This window comes from Protomyctophum parallelum, assembly GCF_964188405.1.
Source record: "Protomyctophum parallelum genome assembly, chromosome: 15".
Lineage (NCBI taxonomy): Eukaryota > Metazoa > Chordata > Actinopteri > Myctophiformes > Myctophidae > Protomyctophum > Protomyctophum parallelum.
In genome coordinates, this window is record NC_139710.1 from 24,780,321 (window position 1) to 24,792,622 (window position 12,302).

The 12,302-nt window shown below is 44.6% G+C and overlaps 2 protein-coding genes across 3 annotated transcripts in view; both read left to right on the plus strand.

The window, feature by feature from the left end:
• LOC310872589 (dematin-like) overlaps positions 1-1,414 on the plus strand; it is a 38,158-nt gene extending 36,744 nt beyond the window's left edge. The window contains exons 15-16 of the mRNA XM_083784590.1: positions 69-149; positions 1,357-1,414. The gene's annotated coding sequence lies outside the window, so the exon portion shown is untranslated. The remainder of the gene's footprint in view (positions 1-68; positions 150-1,356) is intronic.
• A 4,708-nt stretch (positions 1,415-6,122) lies between these two features.
• Positions 6,123-12,302, plus strand: part of LOC310872588 (uncharacterized protein) — a 68,205-nt gene continuing 62,025 nt past the window's right edge. For both annotated transcript variants that reach the window (XM_083784588.1, XM_083784589.1), the window contains exon 1: positions 6,123-6,372. In XM_083784588.1, the coding sequence (XP_083640714.1) occupies positions 6,281-6,372 (92 nt within the window). In that variant the 5' untranslated portion in view covers positions 6,123-6,280. The remainder of the gene's footprint in view (positions 6,373-12,302) is intronic.

Sequence of the window (12,302 nt, forward strand, 5' to 3'; positions counted from 1 at the left end):
ATTGTTGTAACATTCATTGATTGATATTGATTGATTGATTGATTGATTGATTGATTGATTGATTGTAGATCTATCCCTATGCGATGCTGGTGTTGAGCCTCAGAGGAAGAAACAAACTTCCTCCTGGAGTTGACAGAACCAGACTGGAGGTACACATGCACACTCACACATGCACACACACACACACACACACACACACACACACACACACACACACACACACACACACACACACACTAGAGCTCTTTACAGGTAAAAAAATATATCTCCCAAACCTGGATGGACCCGTGACAATTTGTTTCCGAGATCTGATCCGAGAGATTTTTGAGACCCGGCGAGGAAACAATGATTTTTTTTTTTTTTTCTTTTTTTTTTTTAGATATTTTTTTGCGGCTTACGCCTTTATTGATTTTTTTAAGGGATAGAAAGTAGGCTGACAGGAAACGGGAGAGAGATGGGGGGATGACATGCGGTAAAGGCCGTGTCGGGTCCGAGAGTCGAACCCGCGGCACACCGCGACTGGATCACCAGTCCGGTGCCCAGACCGTTACGCTACGGCCTGGGCCGAAACAATGATTTTTACGCCGGTGTTTTCGATTCAAATCAGCCTGACAGGGAGTGGCAGCTGGCTTGCCTTGCAGTATGGTACCCTACTACACTACGCATGCATTGCATATCTCAACATTTTATTTGTTGCACTGCAGTAATCTTATCCTAAACCAGCCTAAAACATTGCAAAAGTTTCATTGCGTTTCTCTTTCACCATTGCAGCGTGTCACGGTCACACCATACAGATGGTCACACAGTAGTACGGGTCTTCCCGGATCCACTCAGGTGTTATACATGATGATAGACAGACCCGAGTTCCACGGGACATTCGGCCGATTCTGAGTGATAATGACAAAACACGGATCCGACCCTTGCAGGTCCACTACGATCAATTCCCCCAATCGTTGCTAACCAGAGTGCCGCTCGCTGGGCGTTCACAGAAAATAAAAAGAACGTGTGTTTGTTATGTTTGTTGAAAGTCCCATAATGGCGTACCAGGAAGTGGAACACTCAGGAGTGCAGCTAAACTAAACAAGAATGCTCTAATATGGGAGTGGATGAGAGCTGTTTTTTAGCAATCACGTGGTTTCCTGGTTCCTGGTTAGCGAACCATCTGAAAACACAATATGACAACAATCTCGCCATTGGCAGTCAATGAGTTGGCTCCGTAGTTTTTTTAAAGCTATAGGCCTACAAATAAATGACAGTGTGTGTGTGTGTGTGTGTGTGTGTGTGTGTGTGTGTGTGTGTGTGTGTGTGTGTGTGTGTGTGTGTGTGTGTGTGTGTGTGTGCGTTCCTGTCCTGCAGAGACATCTGTCCGCAGAGGACTTCCTCGGTGTGTTTGGAATGTCCCTGGATAACTTTGACCGTCTGTCTCTCTGGAAGAGAAACAACCTGAAGAAGAAAGGCTCACTCTTCTGAATGCCTGGCCTACAATCCCTTGCTCTTCCTGGGTCTCACATGAACTCCATCCCCCACAATCCCCTGCTCTTCCTGGGACACACCAAGGAATGTAGATCAAGGAAGGGACATCAACAGCATTTTCTCTATCAAGCAATTTCAGCTGGCAGATTATTCGCACCGGGAGAAAAACTGCAGCCGAGAGTTCAGTCGAGATTTCAGTGGAATGCATTGTATTCGATGAGAGCCAGAATACGAGATTCATGTACCTCCCGATTCCATACGATCTCGATACCTAGGATGCCGATTTGATTTATATTGTGATTTATTGCGATTCAACGATTGTTGTGATTCAACATGACGAAACTCGGTCCAGGGAAATAAAAGGAGACATATCACACATTGTTTTGTGCTTTTTGATGTGTACACTGTATTTTATTGTGGCATCTAAAGAGTACGTTTCTGAATTATGGCTGTTATCGCGAGAGCTGTTTAGATGCCTCATTAAAATTGCGTGGTGTGCACATTGAAAAAACAGTGATGATAAAACAACCTGTGATGTCTTCTTTTATTATTCCTGGACCGATTATTATGACAAAGGTCACAATCATTCAGAAATAGTGTGTGTTGTTGGATTGTCTCCAATGCATTCCATCGAACGTCCGGTTCAAGTTTGCCACCCATGTGTCAATGGCACATGAACTCTATCCCCCACAAGCCCCTGCTCGTCCTAGGATACACAGGAACTCCATCCTCCACAATCCCCTGCTTCTCCTGTGTTGCACAGAGGGGAACCTGAACGTCTACTGATTTTATTTAATGTAATCATAATGTAGACTCAATATGAGTCTGCATTATGACTCATAGTATTACTGACTGCTGTCATTCATAGGACTCTTAACCTTAAACTATCCCCAATTATCTGGTTGCAGAGTGAGGATTAACCTTTATTTAATTTTTTTGTTCCATTCTTCCATTCCATTTCTGAGCTTCCGTGTTAAAGGGACATTTCACCAAATATCACATACTTTATGCTGCATAATATCTCACGCATATATATCACCCCACGTTTATAGACTATCTGCCATTAATTATTCAATGAGGGTCAGTAGTGTGAATGTGTCTGCTTTCATGTTGTCAAGAGGTTTATTCCATGTAGGTTCAAACTATCATGGCCTAAAGTCTGCCTGAGGCGTGATTTGATACATTTCTTCCTCCACCAAAATGTACTGCTGATACAGAAGTACATTCATTATTCATCCTTTAGCAGAATTACTTACTTACTTACTTACTTATGTTGTTATTGTTATTGTTATTGTTATTGTTATTGTTATTGTTATTGTTATTGTTATTGTTATTATTATTATTATTATTACATATGCATTCTAAAGCCCTTCCAAGACCACTGACATTGAGACATGAACGTGCACACATGTGGAAATGCCTTCACAACTTTCACAGTGACCGTAAACAGTTCCTGCTGTCTGCCTGCGGGTGGCAGTGTTGTAGCTTACTAACATTCCTCTAATAGTTGATTCACAATAACACAGCGACTGGAGGATTTCCACTGGCTGATTTTAAAAAGCCTCTAGTACTACTAGTAGTACAAGTAAAAAGCCTTTATTATTCCCACACCTTGGAGGAAAAAAACAACGATAGGACAGTTGCATCACAGCCGATCAGAATATATACGTAACGTCAGCATCCTGTGCTGTACGTCCATTCAGTGTTGCCTATTATTACAAGCTCGTGTTTTCTGTAAAGTCCCTTGTAAATATTGGTTGTTGAGGGTTGCTTTTTTTGGCAGGGGTGACTCTAAAGTGTAGTTGCTTATTTGGGCTTGCTTTCCTAATCTTGTTTTTAAAGACGAATATTAAACCACAAATATGTTTTGGCATAATTATGTACACATGTTTCAAAGGTCTGGAAGGCTTAGCGGAACCTCAAGATTACCCCAGCTGTGATGTCACTGTCTTCTCCTGCTACTTTTCCTCCTGGTCCAGCACTAAACCACTGCCCTGTTTCTTCCTATTACCACACACACACACACACACACACACACACACACCAGGGCCGCTTCTAGCCTGCCCCACTCGGGTGGTGGGCAGTACGAGTCGTGGGGTCAAATCCCTGTGAATCCATCAGCACACTGTCGGTTAACAGCACTGCTAGCAAACGGTGTTCAGGTGGGTCTAAATTTCACTAAAATTGCTGCCCACCCAATCAGAAATGATACATGGTACAGATATTTTGTGGTATTTTTTATATTGGCTATAAAACGTAATATTCCCCGTAACTTTTGATCTGCCCAACCCCAACGACCTAGCTAGAACCGGCCCTGCAGGCCTGCACACACACACACACACACACACACACACACACACACACACACACACACACACACACACACACACACAATGAGGTCCATAGTCCTTTCCGACGCCCAAGCTTTTCGTGGCTTTTCGGAACCCGTGCTCCAGATGTCCGAACCCCGATGTGGGAAGGATTATGAATGGGCCTTTGGAACGAAGGACATTTTATCCACATTTAGAGACTGTCTGTATGTGACTCTGGTCAAACCTGAACTAAAGCTTAGAATACAGAAGGCTGACAGTTAGCTGAGCAGCTGTCTGGGAGTCCAAGCATTAAGTACACTCTCAGAGTTAAGAGGGTCCTTGCAAATAAAACATAAAACATCTCGAGAGGAGGCAACATGGAGGCAAGCTTTTGCCGGGAGAGCTCTTTTGGATTTAATTGATACTTTCCGGAAAAGACGCGCTGTGATTGGCCAGTAGTCACTTAAGTGTGCCTTGTTCCGCACTTCCACTTGACTTCCTCCTTACGCTGGACACACATGGCTCCAACAAACTGCAGCGTCCAATGAGGCATCTATGTATATTGTTTTATATTATGGCCATTGGCCACCACGCTGGCTGCTAATCAGTGGTGAAAGAACTACTTAGGACGTGATCCATCAGCTCAGAGAGGGATTTAGTAGGCCTAGGAGGTGATCCATCGGCTCAGAGAGGGATTTAGTAGGCCTAGGAGGTGATCCATCGGCTCAGAGAGGGATGTAGTAGGAGGTGATCCAACAGAGAGGGATTTAGTAGGAGGTGATCCATCAGCTCAGAGAGGGATTTAGTAGGAGGTGATCCAACAGCTCAGAGAGGGATTTAGTAGGAGGTGATCCAACAGCTCAGAGAGGGATTTAGTAGGAGGTGATCCAACAGCTCAGAGAGGGATTTAGTAGGAGGTGATCCATCAGAGAGGGATTTAGTAGGAGGTGATCCATCAGCTCAGACTCAGAGAGGGAGCTGTGACCATATAGACTCAGAGAGGGAGCTGTGACCATAGACTCAGAGAGGGAGCTGTGACCATATAGACTCAGAGAGGGAGCTGTGACCATATAGACTCAGAGAGGGAGCTGTGACCATAGACTCAGAGAGGGAGCTGTGACCATAGACTCAGAGAGGGAGCTGTGACCATATAGACTCAGAGAGGGAGCTGTGACCATAGACTCAGAGAGGGAGCTGTGACCATAGACTCAGAGAGGGAGCTGTGACCATAGACTCAGAGAGGGAGCTGTGACCATAGACTCAGAGAGGGAGCTGTGACCATTGCCAGCCGACTGTCAGCCTGCTGATGTTGAACTATAACTGTGTACACGTACAGCATGACTGTGAGGATGTCAACTGTTAGCATTGGCTAGTGTTGCTTAGTGACCAAAATGATGTGCAGCTATTTTCTAACTTGCATAGACAAGTGGCATGTTATACTGACAATGAAAATAAAAGACAAAAAACCCCCGGAGTGTCTGATTGTAGAGGTTACCTTGTCCTTGACCTTGTTATGGCAAATTGTATTTGAGCATAATCAAGCAATGAAGCATAATCGATGCAGACATGATCAACCAATCAGTGTATGTGATCTAAAAATCACAGGCTGTGTAAACTGAGCAGCAGGCTAGTGTGTGTGTGTGTGTGTGTGTGTGTGTGTGTGTGTGTGTGTGTGTGTGTGTGTGTGTGTGTGTGTGTGTGTGTGTGTGCGCACAGCCACACACCACAAACATACATAGACACAGGCACACGAAGCCAGTCATTGATTGGAGTGGTCAGTGGTGTGCAACTGTGCACCGCTCAAAAAGTTATACTGTGTAGTGTGTACTAGCTGGGAAAATGTCACTGTACCCTACTCTATGTGTATTCCCACCTCTCTATCCCTCTTTCTGGCAGAAAGCCTTGAGGGGAGAGTTCCATCCACCCTCCTCCTCCAACAGGGAGGTGGAGCTCCGCTGTGTGTCCGCTGAGCAGTGCGCTCTGCCCGGACACACCAGTCCCAGCGTCCCGCCTGTCTGCTCTGCACGGTGCTGAACTGCTGTCTGCCTGCAGCACAGCACAGGCAGTCCTGTTCCAAGTTCCAGCGTCCCGTTCTGTCTGTCTCTCAGTCTGTCTGCACTCTTTAGTGCAGCGCTATGTGTCTATACCTGCCTGTCTGTCTGCTGCTGCTGCGAGACGCCCACAAACTGACAAGAACAATAAGGAGTTTTTACTTGAAAACTGCGTTTCGTTTTAGTTTAGTTTGAGGTTAGTTCATTGTTTTTGTTTCGTCCACATTGACAAACAGCGTGTTTTCTTTGGCTCTCTGTTTTCTTTATTTTTTTTGGGGGGGGGGGGTTATTTTCTTCGGGGGGATCGAGGAGGAGAGACAGACAGAGAGGAGGGAGACAGAGTCTGCAGGAGGTTCGATCCCCGCGGCCGGTCCGTTAGGTTGTTGTTGCACACTCCTCCGAGGACAGTTTACCTTCATCGTCATCTTCGTCGTCGTCTTCATCATGGCCATGAGAGCGATCAACCTGGACACCTACAGTCTGTCTCTGCTGACTGCCAAAGAGGACATCCTGAACCCCAGGTCCTCCACCAACTGGTAAATAAACATGTACAACCTTTTATAAGCACACAGTATAGCACACAGTATAGTTTAGCCACAAATGTTTATTTCTCCACCAACTGGTAAAAAACAACAACAATGCAACTTTTATTAACCACTTAAACCCCCTAGACTTTAAACTGGACATGCAGTTAATTCCATCTCTCTGGTAGGCTGGTAGGCCTTTTCTGTCCACACCAAAACTCTTCTTTGTCACAAATAGCCAATCTACAAGCTCAGTTGTGAGCTTGCAGATCAGCTATGCTATAATTCCAATGAATTGAGTCTTTCTTGGATAAATCCTTTTAGCAGACCTTGTAGGCCTATATTGTACTGTACTTCCCTGTGCTTGCTCATGCAAACTCAATAGAGTAATAACGTATTCAATCAATCAATCTATCAATCAATCACACACACACACACACACACACACACACACACACACACACACACACACACACACACACACACACACACACACACACATAATGTTACCCCCCACCCCATATGTATGCTGGGATTCAAGTGGTCAATAACTAAACTAAAACTACATGCAGTCTAAAGTCTCCTGGAACCTTGGTAAACAACTATTTGTTTGTATAACAAGTATCCTCCAACAGCTAGCTGGTAAGTATAGGCTACTACTTATGTTATAACTCTGTCTTCTCATTTAGGCTGTGAATCTAAAACGTAGTAGGCCTAGTTGTGGGCAGTAGCATCACAACAGAGCTTAAAGGCATGCATGGTGTTTGTTGTTGGTGGATTTGGGTAAACAGAGCCTGTAATGCACTTTGTAACATGGTATTTTTCTTTGTATGGTAAATGCATGTTTTTTTTATTGGTGGCTCTGTATGCCAAATAACACCAATCAAAAACCCACAAATGTACTAAATACACTTAGTAAATGAGTGGTATTGTTTGTGAGTTTGGGTTGCCAGTGCAGTTTAATAATTGATGTGTGTGATGGAATAAGTGTTGTGTAACCGGAGAGCTTGTTTTAATTAATCCTCCATGAGATGACTTGCATACTGAGGAGCTAAACAATGTGAGCTGCAAGACATGTAACTGCACTTCAGAACGAAAACAACAAGCATACATTTTGTTGACTTGATAGTTTGCTGTTTCATTCACAGAATATGAAAATAAGGAGCCAAATAGAGAAGTGGTTCGCAAACATCCCCTGTAAACACGTTTCTCATCCATGGCACCCATCAAATTACATTTACAAATTACACAAATTACAAATCTCCTTGCATTTATGTGTGTGTGTGTGTGTGTGTGTGTGTGCACGTGCGCGCGTGTGTGTGACTGTGTGTGACTGTGTGTGTATGTAGTGTGTGTAGTGTGTAGTGTGTTCAACTTCAGATACTAAGTGGTCAGTCCATAACCATGTACATACTGTCATTGCTTTAATACATAATGACGGAGAATGGACATGTGAATATGACATTGATATGTCCAGATGTCACACTGTTGCACATGAGGCTATAGTGACTAGTGAGTCAGACTCCAGTAACACTATATTGTTTGGACAATGTGTGAGCTTTAGTCCCCCCCCCCCCCCCCCATTATATATATCACATCATTGATACTGCTGTTTTTAAGCTTGCTTTCTCTTTATGCATGAGAACAGTGGTTTCGTCGCTAGAAAAGTGTTCTCTTCTGCTCTCTGCCACTTAGATCAGTGGCCTCACGACGGGCACAGCTTGTTCTTAAGCCATTAAAACAGCGAAAGCTGTGTGATTTTAGATTTTAGCCATATATTATATATTGTTGTCAAAGTTCTGCTGTCAAAATATGCTGTAGGGCCTTGAGAGCTAAAGTGTCTGTCTGTCTGTCTGTCTGTCTGTCTGTCTGTCTGTCATGCGAGTGCTGATTCCGCCACACGTTTGAGTCAAATGTGACTACATTTGACTGAGGGACTGCCATTGGAATTTTTTGAATTTTCGTTTTTTCATGTCATATGAAAGCAGGGAATCATAGCTTCAAATTGTCATATTGGTTGTTCAGTTTGACCAACCAGTTTAGGAGATATGGCTTATAAAGTAATGTCTTGCAGAAAACAGTGAGAAAACAGCCTTGAAAGGTTCACTTCTGTGGTCTCTAACGTTACACCTAGCTACATTTATTTCATATTTATATGTCGATTTCAGCTCTTCAGACACTTATTTCAGAGTATTCTAGTCTTAGTATTATGTGAAGAGTCTGCCTGTGCATCCTTTTGGGAAAAATTGCGAAAAGCTGTAATTTGCGCGATGGCAGTCTCTCAGTCAAATCTGGTCACAAATGGTCCATTGTATCGCATCGTCCATTTCAGTTATCACTCCTCAAATGCAACGACATGGTGTGGTGGTAGTGACATACCCAGGTGGAAGCCAGTCCTATGAAATATGAAATGGTATAAACACAAGGCGTGACCAAAATGTTGACGCAAACCCGTGGCGAAATCAGTACTCGTGTCTGTCGTCAGCTTAAAGTATCCCTGCCACTTCCTTCCTGTTGGTGACATCATCAGTGGCACATCCGATCCATTGTACCGATCTGAAGCGCTGATAAGAGCACTTTAAAAACGCTGTTCTGGGGTCGCACGACTGTTACGACTTCAGCTCCACAGTGAAAGCATTGTCTTTGTGTCATCATCACCATGGTGTTTTAAGATGAATAGCCTGCCCTAAACCAAGGGTTCCCAAACATTTCAGGCCATGATGACCCCCACAAACAATCCTCTTTGGACTGGGGACCCCCCACACTGACAAGCATTGCTATTGAGGCATTAAGTTAAGTTGAGGCATTACATTTAGTTTGACTCGGTTCCACAGATACTGTAGTGTACATATTGTGGAAATAGCTGACAACGCCACACAGTGCTAGGCGTTGTGAGCTTGTAGATCGACATCTTTCACCTCTTACGTAATATTTGTCAATTTGGCCAATGTTTGGCCATTTCTTGTAGGATAGTTCATTGGGTGACTTTTGACGTAGTAATGGCTTTATCATTAGTTAAATGTTTTTTTTTTTAATTTTAGATGAATGAAAAGGTAATTGAAAGTCTTTCAATTGTGACTATAGAAATGGGCACATGCCCTGGGTCACGACCCCCAGTGTGGGAATCATTGGAGCGCTGCCCTGTAGCCGCGGTGTCGGTGTCGCTGTATTGTGTGGTACACATGAATCGAAATTCCAAAACCCTGTCCACACACATTACAAGTGCAATCTTTTTCTCTGAATTGAGGCTCAGATTGAGGCGATATGGGCAGCCAGTGTAGTGCTATGGGGGTTAGTGTGACGTGTGTTACCTGTCCCTGTCACAAGGTGCATATGGTGTGTTTATATATTCTGGGATGGAATTTGAACGAATCAAACGGTGTGAGGAGGAGGATGTCCGAACTAGGGTTCGGGGAACCTGCATGTGGACTTCACTGCTGAATTGATGGTCATTGTATGGAGCACAAGCACCATAGCTCTGGACCAACCAGATCCAACACAACCACTTCCTGTTGGGGGTATTTTCGTTTATTCAAGTTTCACTCAAATGTCTGGATTCCATCTCTGACACGTGCACGCACGCACGCACACACACACACACACACACACACACACACACACACACACACACACACACACACACACACACACACACACACACACACACACACACTTATGTGTGTGTGTGTGCCACATGCAAACACGGACATTCTCATCCAACACTTCTAGGCGTTTAATTTGCAGTTTGAAAGTCTGTATAGAGAGAGAGAGAGAGAGACAGAGAGAGACAGCGAGAGACAGAGACAGAGAGAGAGAGAGAGAGAGAGAGAGAGACTGTTTACACAATTCTTTATTCTATTTTAATTAACATACATTTCTCCGTTTTTATTGTTTTATTTGACACTTGCTTTGACTATGTAAACGTATGTTTCTCATGGGGAGAGAGAGAGAGAGAGAGAGAGAGAGAGAGAGAGAGAGAGACTGAACAGTGAGGTGGGTGAGAGAGATGACATCATGATTCCCACAGCCATGGAGATGTTTGGAATGTGTGTGTGTGATTGTGTGTGTGTGCATGCGCGTGCAGGGGTTGTTGAAGTGAGCAAGAGGACTTGAGGAGGAGTTTGTATTGGGGGGGGGGGGGTTGTTCAGCGATCCCATCCCCCGATGTGTGTGTGTGTGTGTGTGTATTGTCTACTCTGGAATGGTGTCGTTTCTTTTCTTTTTTGGGGGGGGGGGGGGGCAAACAATATGGGAGCAATCTGAACAACGCACGCACGCACGCACGCACGCACGCACGCACGCACGCACGCACGCACACACGCACGCACGCACGCACGCACGCACGCACGCACGCACACACACACACACACACACACACACACACACACACACACACACACACACACACACACACACACACACACACACACACACACACACACACACACACACTCACCCTCTCACACACACACACACACACACACACACACACACACACGTCCCCAGACCGCTCACAAACAGCCTGCATGGAAACCAGCACTGTTTGTAGATATGTGTGTCTATTTGAACAGAGAGAGAGAGAGAGGGATTGAGAGAGAGAGAGAGAGACGAGAGAGAGATAGAACGTGTTACAAACTCAACAGGAAGTGCAGTTGTTTCAGCAGCAGCAGTCGGGACACGTTTGCATCCATTATTACACTGCTCTGACCTTAAAGGTATAAGCATGTACCTTTTCCCTGCCATGTTTACATAACGTTCTTTGGGGCGCGCCAGCCCCTCCACGTCCAACACATGGCTTTTGAAGATTACGTCATACGGCAGCAAAGTCTATGTTTTTTTTTTAAATGTTTGTTTAGGTCACTTAGCCAAGTCTACGGCCCGGCCCTTCCTGGGCCCTCATCAAACCCTGTACACTCAAGACACTGCCCCCGCTGCCAACCTTAGTGCCAGGCGTTTTTCAAGCACATGGCAAAAATAACAAAATTAATTAAATCGTGTGGGGCCGACTGGTCTACATGACTACTGTAGACTGGTCTACATGACTACTGTAGACTGGTCTACATGACTACTGTAGACTGGTCTACATGACTACTGTAGACTGGTCTACATGACTACTGTAGACTGGTCTACATGACTACTGTAGACTGGTCTACATGACTACTGTAGACTGGTCTACATGACTACTGTAGACTGGTCTACATGACTACTGTAGACTGGTCTACATGACTACTGTAGACTGGTCTACATGACTACTGTAGACTGGTCTACATGACTACTGTAGACTGGTCTACATGACTACTGTAGGTTCTCTAACGTCTGTATGCTACAGTGCATGCATGGGGCTTGTGGGGTCTCATTGGGGGGGCTGTGGACAGATCAAAAACCTGACTACTATATAGGGATGCACCGATCCGATACTCGTATCGGAGATCGGCGCCGATCCAGGCTAAAATTCTAGATCGGGTATCGGATCGGTGGCCGATCAATTATCCGATCCGATCCGATAATTATGTGTAATTACAGTATGAAAACAACTCTACCTCCTCTGTGACACAGCAGTCTAGTATTGACAGTATAACATGTGGAATGCAGCCAGGCTAGCCTGCGCTGTACATTAACCTGGTCTAATTGTTGCACAGTTATTTAATAAATAATTCGGTGCATTTATATCTGTGTTTGTTACATTTTGTTTTACAAAGTTGGGAAAGTAATGTTTAAGTCAAGCCTTGATGTTGCCTTACACAAAATAATGATTCCAGACTCCACACAGTGAGGCATACAGCTTAATAGGTTATTACGTTTCTTTGTGGGGGGTATCGGATCGGTACTCTGTATCGGCAGATACTGGACCCCCATGTATCAAAATCGCTATCGAATGCCAAAAAGCCGGATCGGTGTATCCCTACTACTATACCAGTGATATATCATCGATGGGGGTTCCA